This window comes from Pelophylax lessonae, assembly GCF_965119305.1.
Source record: "Pelophylax lessonae genome assembly, chromosome: 5".
In the NCBI taxonomy this organism is placed as follows: domain Eukaryota; kingdom Metazoa; phylum Chordata; class Amphibia; order Anura; family Ranidae; genus Pelophylax; species Pelophylax lessonae.
Genome location: NC_138772.1, coordinates 13,492,658 through 13,515,030, shown reverse-complemented (window position 1 = coordinate 13,515,030; position 22,373 = coordinate 13,492,658). Strand labels below are relative to the sequence as shown.

Here is a 22,373-nt window from a genome sequence, read left to right as displayed (position 1 = left end):
TGTAAACACAGCCGCCTGTCATTCTCCCCTGTGTAACAGCACAGATCAAACGGTCCTGCTATGTAGGATGTTACATCACTAGCCACATCCAATCACAGTTAGAAGCATGCCCCTAGGGACACACTTAACCCCTCCTTCTCTAATAAAGTTAACTCTTTCCCTGCCAGTGTCCTTTTTACAGTAACAGTGCATATGTATAGCACTGATTACTGCAGTAATGTCACTGGTACCCCCAAAAGTGTAAAAAATGTCAGTCAACGGTCCGATCTGTCCGCCGCAATGTCGCAGTCCCGCAAAAAAAAAATAAAATAAAATAAAAATAGCAGATCCCCGCCATTACTCGTTAAAAAAAAAAAAAAAATAATGACAAAAATCTTTCCCTTAGTTAGTAAACGCAATAACTTTTGCGCAAACCAATCAAAATACGCTTTTTGCGATTTTTTTTTACCAAATATATGTAGCAGAAAACAAATTGGCCAAAAATGTTAAAACAATGACAAAAATCTTTCCCTTAGTAAACGCAATAACTTTTGCGCAAACCAATCAAAATACGCTTTTTGTGATTTTTTTTTTACCAAATATATGTAGCAGAAAATAAATTGGCCAAAAATGTTAAAACATTTTGATTTTTACATTTTGGGGGGGGGGGGTGAATTTCATATAAAAAAAAAAATGTGAAAAATGTTGTTATTTTTGCAAAATTGTCGCTCTTTTTTTGTTTATAGCGCATGAACAAAAAATAAATAAATAAAAAAAAAAATCGCAGAGGTGATCAAATACCACCAAAAGAAAGCTCTGTTAGTGTGAAAAAAAGGACATCAATTTCATTTGGGTACAGCGCACGACCGCGCAATTGTCCGTTAAAGTCACCCAGTGCCGAATCGCAAAATAGGCCCTGGTCAGGAAAGGGGTAAAATCTTTCGGGGCTTAAGTGGTTAAATTAAAAAAAAAAGGAAACAGAAAAGTTACTCCAATTTTTTCTATAACGTGAAAGTTTACGCTGAGTAAATTGATACCCAACATGTAATGCTTTAAAATTGCGCACGCTCGAGGAATGGCAACAAACTTTGGTACTTAAAAATCTCCATAGGCGACACTATAAATTTCTACAGGTTACAAAGCCAACCTCTCCTGCCGCCCATAAAAGTGATTCTGTGGTGAATCTGCCGGGACCAGTTAAATGTTAAAGCGGACCGCCCGCTGTTTAAAAAATTTACCAGGATTATGGCAGCTATCTTATGGCTACCATAACCCCGGTACTTAACATCAAAGTATCGACGTAAATACATGGTGGGCGGTCCGGAAGTAGTTAATAGAGTGCTCCTAATCTCAGCTCATTACCTGTATAGAAGACACCTGGGAGCCAGAAATCTTGCTGATTATTGATAGGGGATCAAATACTTCTTTCACTCATTAAAATGCAAATCAATTTATACATTTTTTGAAATGCGTTTTTCTGGATATTTTTGTTGTTATTCTGTCTCTCACTGTTAAAATAAACCTGCCATTAAAATTATTGACTGATCGCTTGTCAGTGGGGAAATGTACAAAATCAGCAGGGGATCAAATACTTCCCCCCCCCCCCACTGCATGTTCCTAGTGATGGACTCACAGTAACGTGCAGAGAGAGGGAGCACTGACTGAATCAGAGTACTAACCCTTCCTCTCCCAGTCTGAGTGCTGCTGTCCAGGTACTTACAAGTATATAGAGACAGGTTAGGGTATCCATACTACTTGTCATTAAAAATAAATTGACGATTTTTTTTTTTCTAAATGCATATTTAGCTACAATTAAAAGGTTTTTGTTTTTAAATTTCCCTGAAGACACTTGTCAGTAATGAAGACATTCTTAAAAACAGAGAGCAAAACTAAAAAGCAACCAACAAGCTCTGCCACTGCAAAAACATCTTCTAGAGCAAGTGTCCCCAACCCCCCGGGCCACAGACCGATGCCGGTCTGAAGCCTGTTGATGACCGGGTCGCAAAGCAGGAGGTGAGCAGCGACCGCGGTCAGCGCAGGGCTGCCGCTTACCTCCTGCTGTGCGGCCAGACTGCGAGAGCACTGTAATGGAGGACGACTGACTGCTAGGGGCACTGGGATATAAAGGGGACTGTACTATAATCATACAGCGCAGCCCCCTTTACATCACAGTACCCCCTTTACAGAGCAGTCCCCATTACAATAATGTAAAGGGGGCACTGTAAAGTAAAGGGGGCACTGTAAAGTAAAGGGGGCACTGTAAAGTAAAGGGGGGCACTGTAAAGTAAAGGGGGGCACTGTAAAGTAAAGGGGGGCACTGTTAAGTAAAGGGGGGCACTGTTAAGTAAAGGGGGGCACTGTTAAGTAAAGGGGGGCACTGTAAAGTAAAGGGGGGCACTGTAAAGTAAAGGGGGGCACTGTAAAGTAAAGGGGGGCACTTGAGGACACTGAGGGACAACTTTTAAGGAGGAACTAATGTAAAGGACGACTGTGGACACTGATCTAAAGGGGGAAGTGTGCTGTAAAGGGGGGGCTGAAGACAGACTATGAATATCTCATCGTCCCGACTGGTCCACAAACGACCCCCCCCTCCCCCCCGGGAAAATTGGCTGCCATAAAACTGGTCCCTGGTGCCAAAAATGTTGGGGACCACTGTTGTAGAGCACCCCCAAAGCCCTGTGATGAGCGCTAGCCTGCACCACTTTACTAAACTTGAAAAGATGCCTATTATGGTGATGGACAAATAGAAAGGTGCAATGGTGGTACAGCCGGCCCAAACGCTGCAGGAAAGTTGCAAATCTGCCTGTTACAGCAAGGTAATATCCATGGTCCTCAAGTAGTCCAAAAGGAATGGATTGGTCCTTCTAGGTACCCTGACTGCAGTTAGCTTTTTTACAGTAGTTCTATTAGGTTGGTAGCAAAGACATATTGTCATTTGTGTGTGCACCAATTTGTACACAATAAGCGTAGGGAGAGACACTCAAAAACTGTCATAAATGCAAATAGATTTGCTGTATAGGACTAATCAGCCTGGCCTCCATAGAGGAAGCACACTCACCATTGGTCAGTGCTTTTAGCTGGTTCTGCAGGGTAATGGAGGCGTTATAGGTTCTGAACACCTTGGCAGTCAGTCCATCCATCAGATCCTGGAGATGTTTGTTTAGTGTGGAGGTCTGGAAGGGAAATGAAGGTTCAGAGATTTTCACTTGGACTACATTAAAGAGAAGTTAGAGTTAAAGTGGTTGTAAAGCCTCACTGCTTTTCACCTTAATGCATTCTATGCATTAAGGTGAAAAACCTTCTGTCCTGCAGCTCCCACCAGACCCCCCCTCCCCCCTTTTTCTTACCTGATCCCGATCTGATCCAGCGATGTGCACGAGCGCAGCAGCTCCAGCCCCCTCTCTCTCCTCCTTGGACAGATTGATATCAACAGGAGCCATTGGCTCCCGCTGCTGTCAATCAAATTCAGTGACACAAGAGGGGGGGCGGGGCCGAGCCCCGCTGTCTATGTCAATGGACTCAGCAAGCCCACACAGGTTTCCCTACGGAAATTGGGTTTCCGTGGGGTCACCCGATGATGAGGAGGGGCCTGGAGCGCCGGCAGGGGATCTCGGAAGAGGAGGATCAGGGCTGCTCGGTTCAAAACGATTCCACAGAGCAGGTAAGTATAGGCATGTTTTCTGATTTTATTTAAAAAAACAAAAAAAAAAAAAACAAAAAGGGCTTACAACCCTTTGAGTTCTTCCAAAATAGGCAACAAAATGGGCCAGAACATACCTGAACTTTTTAAAACAAGTTTTGTGAAGACCACATGTGTCAATCCAACCCACCAGGCCATTTCATGTGGCCCTTGCACCTCTCCTGCAGCAGCAGAGAGGATGACCGAACTCCTCCGCTAGATCCTGCACTTCTCTTTGTAGCTGCGGAGAGGCTAGTCTCTGCCCCTCCCCAAAATTACACTGACACCAATGATGGGACACTATTCCTCCCACTGACACCAATGATGGGACACTATTCCTCCCACCGACACCAATGATGGGACACTATTCCTCCCACTGACACCAATGATGGCACACTATTCCTCCCACCGACACCAATGATGGGGCACTATTCCTCCCACCGACACCAATGATGGGACACTATTCCTCCCACTGACACCAATGATGGGACACTATTCCTCCCACTGACACCAATGATGGGGCACAATTCCTCCCACTGACACCAATGATGGGGCACTATTCCTCCCACTGACACCAATGATGGAACACCATTCCTCCCACTGACACCCAATGATGGAACACCATTCCTCCCACTGACACCCAATGATGGAACACCATTCCTCCCATTGATACCAATGATGGGGCACTATTCCTCCCACTGACAGCAATGATGGGGCACTATTCCTCCCACTGACACCATAGATTGGACACTATTCCTCCCACTGACACCAATGATGGGGCACAATTCCTCCCACTGACACCAATGATGGGGCACTATTCCTCCCACTGACTCCATAGATGGGGTACTATTCCTCCCACTGACTCCATAGATGGGGTACTATTCCTCCCACTGATACCAATGATGGGGCACTATTCCTCCCACTGACAGCAATGATGGGGCACTATTCCTCCCACTGACACCATAGATTGGACACTATTCCTCCCACTGACACCAATGATGGGACACTATTCTTCCCACTGACATCAATGATGGGGCACAATTCCTCCCACTGACACCAATGATGGGGCACTATTCCTCCCACTGGCTCCATAGATGGGGTACTATTCCTCCCACTGACTCCATAGATGGGGCACTATTCCTCCCACTGACATCAGGGGAATAAACCCAATGAACACTGTCCAAAACCCCTGAAGTCAGAACAGTAAACTGGCCCTTTGTTTAGAAAGTCTGGGGATTCTCGTTATAGAGCCATGCTAGATTACATTAAAGCAGAACTTTACCCATAACTTAATAAAAATATTGTTCTTTAGCAAGGGACATTCATTCCCCATTAAAATAGTGCTACCAAAATTAGTGTGTGCTGTAAATTGTCTCCAGCATTGCTCCCGTTTCTTCTTTCAGGAGGCTGCCATTTTACTGAAGTTCAGAGCCCCTGAGCAGCAATAAATGATAAAGCAGAACTAAACCCATCAATTTAACGGTTTCAAAAAACAAATACATTCATGGATTGCTGTCACAGTTGCTTGTGTCCTCAAACAAACTGTAAAACTTTAAGGATCACATCAATCTACACCTCAGAGAAGCTTACGCTGTCAGAAAGCTATGGACTAAAAAAAAAAAAAAAATAAATAAAATCCAGAAATACATGAACAAAAAAAAAAAAAAAAAAGAGGCTCCTTGCAAATAAGGGTGCTGACTCACGTTCAATCGGTCAAACAGATCATCCTCCGGATCCTTATTCTCCATAAATCGTTTTAGATTCTTAAACACCTGAAACAAAACAGAGATGTGACTTCAATAACATTTCCCTATCTGAACTGAAATCCCAAAGAAATGTTATTGGACCTGCCTAGTTCTTCCCTGCTGGACTACAGAAAACCTCCCTTCTTTTATAGAAATAAGAAAAGGGGGAGGTGTTCTTTTATTCATCAGATAAGAAATGGGGGGGGGGGGGGGGTTGGGGGGAATGACAACAATGCTTTAGCTTTCAGTGCATCAAAGTTGTCATCTCACACAGGAAGTTAGTAATATATATATATATATATATATATATATATATATATATTACACACACAGTATCTCACAAAAGTGAGTACACCCCTCACAGTTTTGTTAATATTTTATTCACATTTTTGTTAATATTTTATTCTACCTTTTCATGTGACAACACTGAAGAAATTACACTTTGCTACAATGTAAAGTAGTGAGTGTACAGCTTGTATAACAGTGTAAATTTGCTGTCCCCTCAAAATAACTCAACACACAGTCATTAATGTCTAAACTGCTGGCAACAAAAGTGAGTACACCCCTAAGTGACAATGTCCAAATTAGGCCCAATTAGCCATTTTTCCTCCCCGGTGTCATGTGACTCGTTAGTGTTACAAGGTCTTAGGTGTGAATGGGGAGCAGGTGTGTTAAATTTGGTGTTATCGCTCTCACTCTCTCATACTGGTCACTGGAAGTTCAACATGGCACCTCATGGCAAAGAACTCTCTGAGGATCTGAAAAACTGAATTTTTGTAAAATCTTACCTGTAAAATTCCTTTCTCGGAGTCCTCCGACAGTCGCTGCCCTCTTCATATTCGTCACAATGGGGTATTAGACTTTGCTCCGAAGGAGTAGCTAGGTAACAGAATATGTCAATATAAAAGTTTTAACACATCCCACCCCCAGGGGGTGGTCCCCTCAGTCAATACCCTCCCACTTCCTGTATCCATACTCCAGTTTCAGTGGAATAGCAGTAGAGAGTACAATCAACCCCAAAAAGAGGGGCGGGGGCGGCGACTGTCGGAGGACTCAGAGAAAGGAATTTTACAGGTAAGATTTTACAAAAATTCCGTTTTCTCTTACGTCCTCCGACAGTCGCCGCCTCTTCATATTCGTCACAATGGGGACGTCCCAAAGCAGTGCAAACATGAGGGGTGGGAAACGCAGCCGCGCCCCAGGCAACGCCGTCTCCACAGCAGAGAAAGGAACCTTACCAAAGGAAGGAAACCATCTGGGCAACAGAAGAAAAAACTTGCTCAACAGAGCAAAAAAACCCAGGAAAACAAATAACCCAGGGATAACATGTATCCCAAACAGCCAAGAAGCCCATACAAGAGGCTCTAAAGGAACTGCCGCACTAAGAACCTTGCGGCCAAAAGAAGCATCTGCCGATGCCTGAACATCCACTCTGTAGAATTTTGTGAAGGTGTGAACGGACGACCAAGTCGCCGCCTTACACACCTGGGCCACAGAAGCCCCATGATGACAGGCCCAAGACGTACTCAGAGACCTTGTAGAGTGCGCCTTCACAGGCACAGGGGGAATTTTTCCCCTCAAAGTATAGGCCTGTTCCACAGTCTGTCTGATCCATTTGGCAATGGTAGAGGCCGACGCAGCCAAGCCCTTCCGAGGTCCCTCAGGAAGGACAAACAAGGAATCCGACCTGCGGAAAGATTCAGTCGATTTCAGGTAAACCCTAATCGCCCGAACAACATCCAAGGAATGCAGCTCCACCTCCTTCGGATGTTTAGCCTTCGCGCAGAGCGAAGGCAGGACAATGTCCTCATTGATGTGAAAATCCGAAACTCTCTTCGGAAGAAAAGAAGGGTTGGGCCGCAAGACCACCTTATCTAGATGAAGGACCAAGTACGGAGACTTGCAGGACAAAGCCGCCAGCTCCGAAACCCTACAAGCCGAAGTGATCGCCACCAAAAAAGCGACTTTTTTGGACAACATGGACAACGAGATCTGCCTGATCTGTTCAAAAGGAGCATGTTGTAACACGGACAGCACAAGATTCAAGTCCCAAGGAGGTAAAGGTGCCCTCCTAGAAGGGACCAGATGTCGCACCCCTTGAACAAAGGTACTAACCAAAGAGTTAGACGCCACAGGACGTTGAAAGAGAACGGCCAGCGCAGACACCTGACCCTTGATCGTAGCCAATGCCATACGCTGGTCGACACCAGTCTGAAGGAAGGACAACACCCTAGACACAGAGAATGTGCGAGGTGAAAACCCCCTGGACTCACACCAGGCAAAATAGGCCTTCCAAGTACGGTGATAGACCTTCCCCGAGGAAGACTTCCTCGCGTTAATCAAAGCGTGAATAACCTCCGGAGAGAGACCCCTATCCTTCAGGACCTCGGTTTCAACAGCCAGGCCGTCAAAGCCAGCGACTGTAAAGCAGGATGGAATATCGGCCCTTGAGACAAGAGATCTTCCCAAAGAGGCAGACCGCCAGGGTCACGAGATCCGCGTACCAGGACCGGCGAGGCCAGTCCGGTGCCACAAGAATCACCGTGTGTGGTTCCGAGTTCAACCTGCGAAGGAACCTGGGCAGCAATTGAATCGGCGGAAACGCATATAGCAGCCGATACTGGTGCCACGGGGCTACCAACGCGTCGGACGCGTCTGCCCGAGGATCGCGCGTCCTTGCCACGAACCTTTTCACCTTGTTGTTCAGACGAGACGCGAACAGGTCCACTTCCGGAAGACCCCACTTCGCGCACAACATCTGGAAGACAGCCGGGTGGAGAGACCATTCCCCCTGATCCAGGGTCTGGCGACTCAGATAATCCGCCTGCCAGTTCTCCACCCCCGGAATGTGTACCGCCGATATCGCCGGGACATGAGTCTCGGCCCAAGAAAGAATGTCGGCCACTTCCCGAGCCGCTCGGGCACTCCTGGTGCCCCCTTGGTGATTGACGTAAGCCACCGCCGTGGCATTGTCCGTCTGCACCCGAACCGGACAGCCGCGCAGCCTGTCCGTCCAACGGTGAAGGCAGAGATTTATCGCACGCAACTCCAGAATGTTGATCGGAAGGGAGGATTCCTCCTCCGACCAAGTCCCCTGGGCGGACAGAACGCCCAGAACACCACCCCAGCCCGACAGGCTGGCATCCGTGGTGATCACCGTCCATGAAAGAGGACGAAAAGACTTTCCCCCCGACACCGCCGGGGACTGGAGCCACCACAGAAGATCCCTTCTGGTGCGATGGCTCAACGAAATCTGGACATCCAGAGACTGCGGACGCCCGTCCCACTTGGACAGAATTTCCGCTTGGAGACCCTGTGAAACTGGGCAAAGGGAATTGCCTCGAAAGCCGAGACCATCAGACCCAGACACCGCATGCACTTCCGCAGGGATGAGCACGGAACGTCCCTGAGGGACTGGACTTCTCCCTGAAGAACCTTGATTTTGTCGTCCGGTAGGAAGACCTTCGCTTGGACCGAGTCCAGGATCATTCCCAAATAGGGAAGACGAACCGCCGGGCACAGTGTCGATTTTGGATAATTTATCGTCCAACCAAACTCCTGCAGAGTCTGCACTGTGACGGACAGATCCTTCTCCAGACCCTGGCTGGTCGCAGATAGAACCAGAATGTCGTCCAGATACCCCAGGACAGAGATGCCCTGGGCCCTTAACAAGGCCAGCAGTGGCGCAAGCACCTTGGTGAAAACCCGCGGAGCCGAAGCGAGGCCAAAAGGTAACGCCACGAATTGGTAGTGATCCTCCGCAATGGCGAATCGAAGGTACTTCTGGTGACCCTCGAAAATGGGGATGTGTAGGTAGGAGGCCATGAATTACCCCGGAACCAGGGCAGCCACCACCGACCGCAGAGATTCCATGCGGAACTTGCGAACCCGCACAAAGCGGTTTAGAGCCTTCAAGTCCAGAATTGGACGAACCTTGCCCCCCTTCCTGGGCACAGTGAACAGATTTGAATAGAACCCCCGAAATCTGTCCCGATGAGGCACCGGGACCACCACTCCCTGAGCTCTCAGGTCCCGCACCGCTAGGTGCAGATCCCGCAAACGCTCCGGAGACAGTTGAAGATTTGAGGAAAAAAATCTGCTCTCCGGCCGAGAAACTCGATCTTGTAACCAGATCGAACGATTTCCTGAACCCACCTGTCCCGAACACGGGCCAGCCAAGGTTGTAGAAAACCGAGCAAGCGTCCCCCCACCCCAGAACCGGGTGAGGGCGCCCCTTCAGGCCGCACTGTTGTGGGCAGCGGATCCGGATTGGCCGGACTTCTGCTTACCTGTCCACGGCTTCTTTTGAGAGCCCTGACCTTTGAACGGTTTGCCCTTAAAGTGCGGCCGAAAGGCACGAAAGGACCCCTGAGAGGGCCGAAAGGAAGCACGCTTCTTACCAGGAGCCGACTTAGCCTTCTGGGATTGGGGCAAGAGCGTGCTCTTACCCCCAGTGATCCCCTTAATCAGAGTATCCAAGGATTCGCCAAACAGACGAGAACCGTCATAAGGGAGATTGGCTTGCGAGAAGATTGGTCCACCGACCAACACTTCAACCAAACCAAACGGCGAGACAACACCGCTACACCGTGTACACGTGCGGCCAACGGGACCATATCCAAGTCCGCATCGCACAAATACATGACACCCTGATGGATTTGATCCACCATGTCCAATGTCGCCTGCGGGGCTGAGTCAGCCACCAAAACGCGTCTAAGCACCTGCGTCCAACTCGCGACCGCCTGGGCCGCCATAAGGGAAGCAAACAGAGCTTTCAGCATAGAACCCATAATAGAATAGGTATGATGGGCAAGAGACTCCAGCCTCTTGTCTGTGGCATCCCGGAAAACCGGGGTATCCTCAGCAGGAATCGCAGTGGACTTATTCAGAACCGCGATCGCGTGATCCACAGGGGGCGGTACACACCAACGCTCGTCAGTAGCAGGCGTGAAAGGATAAACGCATTTTAAACCTACTGGGTACCGCAAAAGGTTTGCGAATATTACGCCATTGTTCCTTAACGGCGCTCTGAAAATCATCAGTGCAGGGAAAAACCTGCAATGTTTTGTGCCTCCTCTTTGTCCCATAAGCTGCCAAAGCAGCCGGCGGACACGGTTCATCTTGCAAGCGCAGCGTTTGCTTGATGGAAGCAACCAAGTCATCCATGAGTGCAAGCTCTTCAGACGAGCCAGGGGGAGAATTATCCACCCCTTCAACCTCAGCCTCCACCTCGGACCCCACAAGATCCAGGGAGGAACGGGACCCCGACAAGGAGACCCCGGCCATATCAGCCCCCGCACCATCACCCTCTGAACCAGAGGAAATTGAAACTCTGGACCTTTTTGTGGATTGAGCAGCCACCAGCATTTGTACCTGGGCAGCAAGATTAGCCACAATCACAGCCAAATCCCCCCCTGGGGGAGAAACAGCAGTCCCCTGGCTACCCACCAATGTGGCAGGAAATTTGCCCTCCTGAGAATCCATTGCCCCACAAAACTTATGCTGACAAGAAAGGGTTAACAGCCCCCTTAACAAGCGCGGCGAGCGCAGCCCACCGCCACACACACAAGCCTAATGAGACCCCCACAGGGATAGCACAGAAACACAGGCAATGGATACAGGCAGATAGAAAAGTTAAAACCTGAGGGGACCCCTGTAGTAGCTGCTGCTTCAATCGGTGCACATCAGGAAAGAGGAAGTGATGCAATCAGGGCGCTCTTGTAATGCCTATGAGAGGCTACAAGAAAATGGCCGCCCGCATTGAAAACATGCGGCCGGGGCGATGCAGGCAAAATGGCGGCGCTTGGCGCCGAAAACGCCGCTCGCCCGCTCTGCGATGTAACAACATCACCCATGTAAAAAGCAACATGGCAGGTCGCCGCAGCGACCGCTGTACAGTGCCCCCAACATGACCAAAAGCATGCCCCACAGCACACAGCGCTTCACACATTAACAGGCAGACACACAGTGCCACATAGCCCCCCCTCCTGCAGCCCACAGCGTGCAGGCAGAATGACAGGGAGCCAAATAGTGTGAATAGAGGCAGGTTACACAGTCCCAGACTGACACCCCCCCCGACAGACAGGTCCCCACATAAGTACACTTACCTTCTAATGACGCGGGGGACCCGCACATGCGAACAAACCGCAGCACATGAGGCAGGGAGAGTCGCATCCAGGACGCACGAAACCGGGGTTAAGAAACCGCACAGCGTCCAGTGAGGTAGCCACCTCACCAAGCATCCCTGCACCGAACAGGGATGGGTCGTTCACTGTGCCAGGAGCGATACCTGGCTGAACGCTCAATGGCAGGCCGGGAAAACCACTGACCCACAACCTGCGACCAGGGGGATCAGCCCGAGTCCCAGCCCGCACGAATCCTCTTCATCAAAAGAACAACTAACGCTGACAAAATAAACAGCTAAGCAAACAGAGAGAAAAAACTCAAACAAAATCAAAAAAGAATAGAGAAAAGGCTGAGACAATTGCCCCAGCATAGAGACATCCAGCTACTCCTGACAAGCTAGACATTGAAACTGGAGTATGGATACAGGAAGTGGGAGGGTATTGACTGAGGGGACCACCCCCTGGGGGTGGGATGTGTTAAAACTTTTATATTGACATATTCTGTTGCCTAGCTACTCCTTCGGAGCAAAGTCTAATACCCAATTGTGACGAATATGAAGAGGGCGGCGACTGTCGGAGGACGTAAGAGAAAAAAGAATTGTTGCTCTACATAAAGATGGCCTAGGCTATAAGAAGATTGCCAAGACCCTGAAACTGAGCTGCAGCACGGTGGCCAAGACCATACAGTGGTTTAACAGGTTCAGGACAGGTCCCATTCAGAACAGGCCTTGCCATGGTCCACCAAAGAAGTTGAGTGCACGTGCTTAGTGTCAAATCTAGAGGTTGTCTTTGGGAAATAGACGTATGAGTGCTGCCAGCATTGATGCAGAGGTTGAAGGGGTGGGGGGTCATCCTGTCAGTGCTCAGACCATACCCTGCACACTGCATCAAATTGGTCTGCATGGCTGTCATCCCAGAAGGAAGCCTCTTCTAAAGATGATGCACAAGAAAGCCTGCAAAGAGTTTGCTGAAGACAAGCAGACTAAGGACATGGATTACTGGAACCATGCCCTGTGGCCTAATGAGATCAAGATAAACAGATGTGATTCAGATGGTGTCAAGCGTGCGGCAACCAGGTAGGAGTACAAAGACAAGTGTGTCTTGCCTACAGTAAAGCATGGTGGTGGAAGGAGACTCCAGTGGCAATCTGTGAAGCTCCGGTGAACTCCATGCCCAAGAGGGTTAAGGCAGTGTTGGAAAATAATGGTGACCACACAAAATAGACACTTTGGTCCCAATTTGGACATTGTCACTTAGGGGTGTACTCACTTTTGTTGCCAGTGGTTTAGACATTAATGGCTGTGTGTGGAGTTATTTTGAGGGGACAGCAAATTTACACTGTTATACAAGCTGTACACTCCCCAGGCAAAACATGACTTAGTACTTGTTGGAGAAACCCTTGCTGGCAAGCACAGATATACGTTTTATGTAGTTGGTGACCAGGTTTGCACACATCTCAGGAGGGATTTTGGTCCACTCTTCACAGATCTTCCCTAAATCCTTAAGGTTTCTTGGCTGTCGCTTGGAAACTCGAAATTTCAGCTCCCATAGGATTAAGGTCTGGAGACTGGCTAGGCCACTCCACGACCTTACTGTGCTTCTTCTTGAGCCACTTCTTTGTTGCCTTGGCGATATGTTTTCGGGTATTGGTATGCTGGAGGATCCATCCATAACCCATCATCAGTGTTCTGGCTGCGGGAAGGTTCTCAACCAAGATTGTAGAATACATGGCCCTGTCTACTGGCCCCTCAAAATACGGCCTGAAACAGCCCCAAAGCATCATGTTACCACCTCAGTGCTTAGCTGTAGGGATGGTGTTCATAGGGTCATAGTCCGCTTTTTTTTTTTTTTTTTTTTACAAGTAATATCGGTGATCTGCGATTTTTTGCAGGACTGCGACATTGCGGCGGACAAATCGAACCCCAAACTGACATTTTATACACTTTTGGGGTGACCAGTGACATTGTGCACTGTTACTGTAAAAATGACACTGGCAGGGAACGGGTTAACCCAGGAGCGATCAAAGGGTTAAGTGTGAGCTTAGAGGAGTGCTTTCTAACTGTATGGGGGAGGGACTTGTGAAATCAACTGAGAGACCCGTGATCCTAAATAGGAGGATCAGAGGCGCTCTGTGTTCATTCCAGAGAGAACAACGGTCTGTTGTGTTTGACAGCAATTGAGGCCACCGGACCCGTGGATTAGCTTCCCCGCGGCCTAATGGGGGAGTGTGCGTGCCCCCCCCCCCCCCCCCAGGAGTGGTTCGCGCAGTGGAGCCAGCCTGCTGTGTATATCGGCGGTGGGCAAGTAGTTAGTAGTTAAAAATAAAAAAAAAATAGATTTTTGTACTTACCGTAAAATCCATTTCTCTGAGTTTATCTACAGACACAGCGCACCATAAATCATAACTACTGGGTTATATTGCCTCCTCCAGGAGTAGGAAGAACAAAAAACACCTGGCTACGCCCATGGGCTGTCCTCAGCTTAGTATATAACCCCTCTCTGCATTTTAGGTAATTAGTTTGGTAGCAAGTAGTATTAGAAGTATCAAAACTTCTAGAGGGGTGGGTGCTGTGTCCGTCAAACCCAGACATGGATTTTACTGTAAGTACAAAAATCCCATTTTCTCTTTCGTTCATTGAGGGACACAGCGCTCCATAAATCATAACTAGTGGGACGTCCAAAAACAGTACCAAAAGGAAAATGACGGGTGGGGAAAATACCCCAATGCTAAACACAAGTGCCCTTAACAAGGACACAGAAGCCTTAACCGGGGCACAGGAGCCCCATCTGAACAATAAAAGTTTAAAGAAAAACACCCCTCTAGAGGGAACAGCCCCTCTAACAGCAGCCTGAAAAACGTTACGCCCAAAAGAAGCATCTGCAGATGCCAAAGTATCTACCTTATAGAACCGAACACCTAGTGACTGCCTTGCAAACTTACGATATTGCTGCATGATGACGGAAGGCCCAAGAAGCACTCAGCACCCGATTAGAATGCGCCGTGACAGGGAAAGGTGGAAACTGACCTTTAATGGAACAGGCCTGAGACACCGTCTCTCTGATCCATCTGGAGATGGTAGCCGAGGAAGCAGCCAGCCCTTTTCTTGGTCTGTCCCGTAACCTCAAAAAGAGAGTCTGACCTCCGAATGGACTCACTAGCTGCCAGATCTGAGCCACAGAAAAGGATCGAGGTTGAGCGCCAGTCGACTCATACCAAGAACTGTACCCTTTCCACGTACGATGGTATAGCTTACTGGAAGACGACTTCCTCGCCTTCACCATAGCAGGGATCACTGATCCAGATAAACCTCTATCCCTCAGTACCTGGCTTTCAATAGTGAAGCTATTAAAACTAGTCACTAAAGCAGGATGGTAGATTAACCCTTGGAACAACTTGTCTTCTCTGAGGACGCCCCCAGGGGACGTTTACGGCAACCAGGATGATTGGAAGATCCTTGCTTTTGATTTCTCACAGGAACTGCGGAAGAAGCCTGAGCCAAGGATGATGCTGGCTTTACCATGGCCCTTGGCCTGCGGCGTCTGCCAGAGGAACCCGTGATCTTGCCACAAACTTTCGGTATCCTCCTGTGGAACCGAACCTGCTAAAGGCGCTGCATGTAGGACTGTGCAAACAGAAATGTCTTGAAGGTGGATACCACCAGACTCAGAACCGGTTTGCAAATTGGGGGAGAGAGGGATGTGTTGGAGCTGGAGAGAGCCCAGAGAAGGGCAAATAAACTAATTAGGGGATTGGAGGACCTTAATTATGAGGAGCGTCTGCAATCGCTTGATTTATTCTCCCTGGAGAAGAGACGCCTGAGAGGGGACATGATCGCAATTTATAAATACCTCAAAGGTGATCTCAACATAGAAAAAAAGCTATTCAGTCAAAAGGATTGCATGAAGACTTGAGGGCATACAATGCGATTAGAGGAGAAGCGTTTTAACCTCAGGCAACGCAGGGGGTTCTTTACTGTTAGGGCTACAAGATTGTGGAATTCTCTACCACAAGACACAAAAAATTGGGAAAAAAGAAGATGGGGTTTGAGGGCCCTAATGAGATGATCAAAATATACTGCGAGGCAACATATTTGTTAAAAACATGTTTAATGAGTTTCCATATATAAAAAAGGCATGTATCAACATGCTCTCTAGACGTACATACATTTAACATATGACATAACAAAATAAAAAAAACACAAATTGGATAACCAAAAGGATACAAATAGATCATTACACCATCACTGCAAATTACGCACTATTGGTATTCGCCTATGCAAACCAGTCTATCGACGAAAACTTTGTCTGCCTTATGATCCTGCACTCAATGGAAAACTAGCTGGTTCTCTGGTCTCTTAGCCCCGAAGAAGCAAAACCAAGCGAAACGCGTTGGCTGCACAGGGACCATTTCCATCATTCTATATTGAGACCCACCACTTGGTTATCCAATTTGTGTTTTTTTTATATATGGAAACTCATTAAACATGTGTTTTTAACAAATATGTTGCCTCGCAGTAGATTTTAAACATCTCATTAGGGCCCTCAAACCCCATCTTCTTTTCTCCCATTTTTTTGTGTACTAAATACAGGGGGATGGCCCACACTTTACGGTAACATTTTTCCTTGTCTCTACCACAAGAGGTGGTTTCTGCGGGAAGTATGGTTGCTTTCAAAAGAGTCTTGGACGTACATCTCAAGGATCAGAACATTCAGGGGTATGAGAAATAATTACGGCCACACACACCTACACAGGATGAACTGGATGGACTATTGTCTTTATTCAACCTCAACAACTATGTAACTATCTGTGTGACCGCAGCTGGTGAATCACGGCCTGTGGTTCCTGAAATTTGTCCAGAGTAAGGACCACCCTGGTCAAAATTAAAATCAGATCTAGGTAATTCAATTCCCTGGACAAGGATACGGGGGACCTTAGGTAGTTTGGACATTACATGAACCTTTGCAGGAATTAAATCCGCACAAGGAGACTCAGGACCTAAAAAACCTGAAAAGAACAAACTTTGCCCCCCTTTCTGGGAACCACCAAAAGAAACATATCATGGATCTCTTTGGACGCTCACAAAAGAAGTTCACAGGGCCGGAAACCAGCGAAGATGTCCCTCCACCCCAATAATGGGTGACGGCAGACCTTCATGCTGAAGGGGTCTTGTCTGCTTGGTCCGGAGAAGCTAACTCTAGGCTTACCAGACCAAGGTTGCTTGGAACATCCTGGGGAAGATTTAAAAGATCTATTTCCCTTAGCCTCCATCCCAGAACCGCAAAATGATTTTCTATGGGCTGAGGAGGGCCCTCGTCTGCGACATGGCTCCATCCCTTTCCTTGACTGTGGCAGGAAGGTACTCTTCCCCCATGATATACCCTTAATGATATCATCCAAGGTAGCCCAGAACAGGCGATCACCTTAAAAGAGCAAATCAATGAGCACTTTCTTAGAGGCTTGGTCTGTGGACCAATTCTTAAGCCACAGCACGCGACTAATCACCACCACTGAAACAAAGTTTGGACAGCAGAGGAGCTGTATCCAAAGCTGCATCACAAATAAACTGCAGCCCATGGACCAACTGGTCAATTAAATCAATATAAGCAGCGGGGATCTGCTCAATCCCCAGGCCCTGGCACATAAGCTTGGCCCACTCAGTTAGGGTCCGAGACACCAGGGCTGAGGCAAAGACTAGCCGCAATGCCGAACCAGCCATAGTAAACATGCTGCGTGCCATAGCCTCCAATTTCCTGTCAGCCGGGTCCTTAAAGGGCGGGGATTCCTCTACTGGGATGGTTGCTTTATTCAACCTGGAAACATAAGGGTCTACCACTGGTGAACTAGTCCACTTTTTTAAAAGGAACTCCCCAAAAGGGTAACGTACAACAAAACGTTTGGGGACCACTAAGGGTAATTTTGGTTGTTCCCATTCCTTACAGGAAAACCCGTCAAAATAAGGCACATAAAGAAACACCTTTGGAGTACGAGGTGACTTATACGTACCAAATGACACATCCACATCTGTGGCTACATCAGCCGCATTCCTCCATTTTTAAAGTCTCACGCACTGCAGTGAAAAGTGCATCTACCAGTGCTTTTTCATTCGCTGCTGCGACCATGGAGGAATCATCCTCACTACCTGATGGATCTGGATGAAGACAGCCTGAGCAGGGGAAGGTGGGGGATTTGCCCACACGCCACTTGCACCCAGGACACCAAGGACTGCAGGACCATCAGTGCAACCATGGGAAGCTGGAGTTCCAAAGGACCTGCCACCTCCATGAGGGGGTCAATGGAGGAGATGTGACCCTGAGGCTCCATAAACAAAGGAAGACCTTTACAAAAAATGATCTTCTGGTCCCACTAAAGGATCCCTCAAGGCTCAGGGTACCTATCAGCAGAGAGAGAGATAGCAGGGACCCCCAAGGACTAACACTACCGACCGGAGGAGCGCCGACAATTTGAGCCCAGCATCATCATGGACGCCATCCCATTTCATTTGTCCCAGGCACAGGAAGAGGAAACCTAGGAGGAAGAGGAGGAGCTTCAGTATTCCCACACGGCTTCGATCGTCTCCAGCATATCTCGGACTGAAGGGAAAATTGCCCCCGTTACATCGGGCTACACAAATATAACCGCCAGCCGGAGACAAGCCAAAGAGAAAATGGCCCCAGTGACATCGGGCTACACAAACATGGCCGCCAACCGGAGACCAGCCAGATTAAGGGAAAAAGGCAGCCATCAGCTACAGATGCTGAAGCATGCTGCCAGGATCTCTTCCCTGCGCCCTCTGCAAGGCGACCCACATGAAGGTAGGACCCACGTTTAGGAAAGACTCCACTGCGCACTCTGCACCAATGTTTGCACTGGGACCCCCCCTGAATTATGCCCACACTACAAACAGTAAGGCATGCACCTAGGGGGGTCTCCTACACTGGGACCCCTCCAGACTACCAGGGCAGGACGCACACTATCCCAGGACCCTTACAGAGTGGGGCTAGCGGGGGAGACCCCAGGGGTCTCTGCTGCATCCTCTGCCCTGGGACCCCCAACCAGACTCCAGGTCCAGGTAGGGGGGAAAGGGAGTGGGGGGAAGCCCAGCTCCCTGAGGGATTTAAGGTCCGACCGTTCCTGGAGGATACCCGCTTCCACCCCAAAACACTGCCAAAAGGGGGGGGGGGGGGGACTGTATTTACCCCACCCTTCCATGGTGCGGGTAACGCTCCAGAGAGAATCCTCACCACTGAAGTAGGGGAGCCGTCGGCCAAGTGACTGCTGCGACTAAAGCCCCGTACACACGTACCGATCGTCGGCCGAACGATCGGCCGTCTTTTGTACGAGGGCTGTCGTGTCTGTTGAAAAGTGCAAAAGACTGCACACGAATTTTGTCGGCCAACAACAGCCGACTGCAGAAGTGATGTCATGTGATGGTTAACTTTCCTTGTCTTTTTTCTTTTCTGAGCATGCCCAGTCTTGCAAATCTGCTTTCTGTCGGCCGAATTCTGTACTGACTGGCGAACAATCGGTCGTTCTGGTGTCAGCATACAAAAATTTTAATGTTTGCACGACAGATTCTGTTCGGCCGAAAGTGCGGTCGGCTGTCGGAAGCATCATACTAACAAGCCGAAAATCGGCCGATCGTTCGGCGGCCGACAATCTGCACGTGTGTACGGGCCTTAAGACCCAAGCACGGTCGTATGTGACCCTGCGAGACACTTGCCTCTCGGGCCAGCCTCTGTCCGTGAGGCTATGTTATGGCCGACCTTGCGCGTAGCTGCGGTCTGTGCGAGCTGGCTGGGGGGAGCACTGGGTCAAGATTTTCCAGCCTGTCGCCCAGCCAGTTTATTCTATATCTCCCGAGAGAAAACACAAAAAGATGTAAGGAAGGAGAAAAAAATTGCTAGGACCAGAGATCCCAGCCGGGAGCCTAGGTCCTTACTCCTGACTAGACAGATTAAAACTGATTACCTACAGCAGAGAGGGGGTTATATACCAAGCTGAGGATGGCCCATGGGCGTAGCCAGGTGTTATTTTTTGTTCTGCCTAATCCTACTCCTGGAGGAGACCATATAACCCAGTAGTTATGATTTATGGAGCGATGTGTCCGTCGAATGAAAGAGAAATAAAGATTGTTTAAATATATGTCTTCTGTAAGAATCTGGTTTGCTGAAAATAACCAACTATTACCCTGTTTCCCCAAAAATAAGACAGTGTCTTATAATAATTTTTGCTCCCAAAGATGCGCTAGGTCTTAGTTTCAGGGGATGTCCTATTTTTCCATGAAGAAGAATACGGTACACATTTATTGTTGAACAAAAAAAAAGGAAATGTATTACCTGTATACGGTTACGGTATTAGTTGTCGTCACAAACCAGCAAATTACATCCTCCTGAGTCATTTTGATTGCCCCCTCTGATCCTCCTGTGTCATTTTGAGTGATCCCACTCCCCCCACCCCTGTGCCAGTGGACACCTTCACCAGACATCCACCCCACCCCTTTATCAGACATTTCCCCTACCTCAGTCACCCCTGTGTCCACACAATGTGCCCAACTCCTGCCCCACGCGACTCACTGTTTAATTGTGAGTCAGCCAGACTCCGTAAGGGCAGAGCGAGCAGCAGGCAGCAGCTTGTCCTGGCAGCGGCGCGGGCTCTCTGATTAAAAGAGACCTCGCACTTCCTGTCTGCGCCCGCCGCTACGGTTTGGGGGAGGCCTTATTATCGGGGAGGTCTTATTTTCGGGGGTATGCCTTATATTTCAGCGAGAGGTAAAACTGTAAGTAGATCTTATTTTCGGGGGATGTCTTACTTTCGGGGCAACCGGGTATGACTGCATATTTCACAATCTAGCAGCTTATAAAACAGACATGCGAGTATGAACGGTGTCCTAAGACACAGCACAGGTCCTCACCTCTTTCTCCACAGGCACCTTGTTGTAGTATCTTATGGAGTCTTTACCCAGGAAGTCGAATTCTACCACATGCTTCTGACCATCCAGCTCAGGAAACAGTTGAATGTGCTCGACCCCGCAGGGAGCAGCAGCCCACAGTGTCAGCCGTCTCACCCTCTTCCTTCTCATTGCCCGCTCTCAAGGCCAGCTGTCAACCAAGAAACACCCATCAGATGCTGTGTACGCTAACTGTTCATCTGCTTGGAAATCTACAACCTGTTCCCAAGGTACATTGCGACTCTTCTCTGCAAGGCCTCATCTCCTACCTTCAACTTTGTTCCAGTGGTGCAACCTCCATCGATATCTATGCATTCAACACTTACTGCATTGCCAGATCCTTGTGTCCCCAAGGCTGTACCTGCCTCCAACCCTCAAAGCGGTATTAAATCCAAAAGCAAACATATTGCAGCTTACTAATTCTTAGATTTGGTGACCTCAGTTTTCTTTTAGGTATTCTTTCCTTTATTTTCACCTGGTGATCTGGTGCGTCTGTTTTTCAACAGAACAAGCTGTTCTGTAGATGTAGCAGTTAAAAGGATGAAACATACCATTTACTACGGACAGGAGTGCTTACAATCATCAGCTTTTACTTAAACAAACAGTTTGATGCAACTGCTTATAAAGTGTGAACTGAATTTAGCTTTAATTTGTTAGTGCGTCTAAATCTGCTAGTGCATACACCCCCCCCCCCCCCCCCAAACCCCAGATTTACAATGCTGCTCTCCAATGGTTTCTCTGTTACTCCTTCATCCAGTGTGGGGGCACTCTAATACAAGAGGTGTGTTTCTGTCCAGGTCACAAGGTGAAAATTGGAAGGAAGCCTGAAGAAAAAAAAAAACACGAATGCAGCCACATCTAATGATTGGTAAGCTACAATACATTACATTTTTAATTTTGGTTTTAGTACCACACACACAATACTTCGGCTCTCTGCCCCCCTCCCGCTGGATCACACTGCTGCCTCATACACACAATGCTCCCACTCTCTGCCCCCCTATCCCTGGATCACACTGCTGCCTTATAGACACAATGCTCCCGCTCTCTGCCCCCCTCCCCCTGGATCACACTGCTGCCTTATAGACACAATGCTCAAGCTCTCTGCTCCCCTTCCTCTGGATCACACTGCTGCATTATAGACACAATGCCCTGGGCTCTCTGCTCCCCTCCCCCTGGATCACACTGCTGCCTTATAGACACAATGCTCCCGCTCTCTGCTCCCCTCCCCCTGGATCACACTGCTGCTTTATAGACAATGCCCTGGACTCTCTGCTCCCCTCCCCCTGGATCACACTGCTGCCTTATAGACACAATGCCCCCGCTCTCTGCTCCCCTTCCCCTGGATCACACAGCTGCCTTATACACACAATGCTCCAGCTCTCTACCCCCTCCCCCTGGATCACACAGCTGCCTCATACACACAATGCTCCAGCTTTCTGCCCCCTTACACTGGATCACACTGCTGCCTTATACACCCGTTTAACTTATTTGTGTCTTATTGGAAATAAGGGGAATAGGATTTTTCTACTCACCAAAAAAATTAATTGACAGACAACTCCATATTCTTCACCATAGGGTTATGCTGCCCTCTACAGGAGTATGACTAGGCAGGCAAAAAGGCTTCCCAGCTGGCATAATCTCCGTTTGCTTAGAGTTTTGTAACAAACAGTAACAGAAGCATAAAAAACTCCATTGGGGGGGGGGGGGGTTTGAGGGGGAAAGGAGGGGGGAGAAGGAGGAAAGGAAAGGGGGGAAAGGAGGAATAGGAGGAGGGGAGGAGGGAGGAGAGGAGGAATAGGAGGAAAGGAGGAGGGGAGAAGGAGGAGGGAGGGGAGAAGGAGGAGGGAGGGGAGAAGGAGGAGGGAGGAGAGGGGAGAAGGAGGAGGGAGGAGAGGGG

The 22,373-nt window shown here is 48.5% G+C and overlaps 1 protein-coding gene across 1 annotated transcript in view; it reads right to left on the bottom strand.

Moving 5' to 3' along the window:
• TOP1MT (DNA topoisomerase I mitochondrial) overlaps window positions 1-22,373 on the bottom strand; it is a 100,453-nt gene that overhangs the window by 58,678 nt on the left and 19,402 nt on the right. The window contains 4 exon segments of the mRNA XM_082259820.1: window positions 3,038-3,152; window positions 5,362-5,430; window positions 20,441-20,554; window positions 20,556-20,627. Of these exon segments, the coding sequence (XP_082115946.1) occupies window positions 3,038-3,152; window positions 5,362-5,430; window positions 20,441-20,554; window positions 20,556-20,627 (370 nt within the window).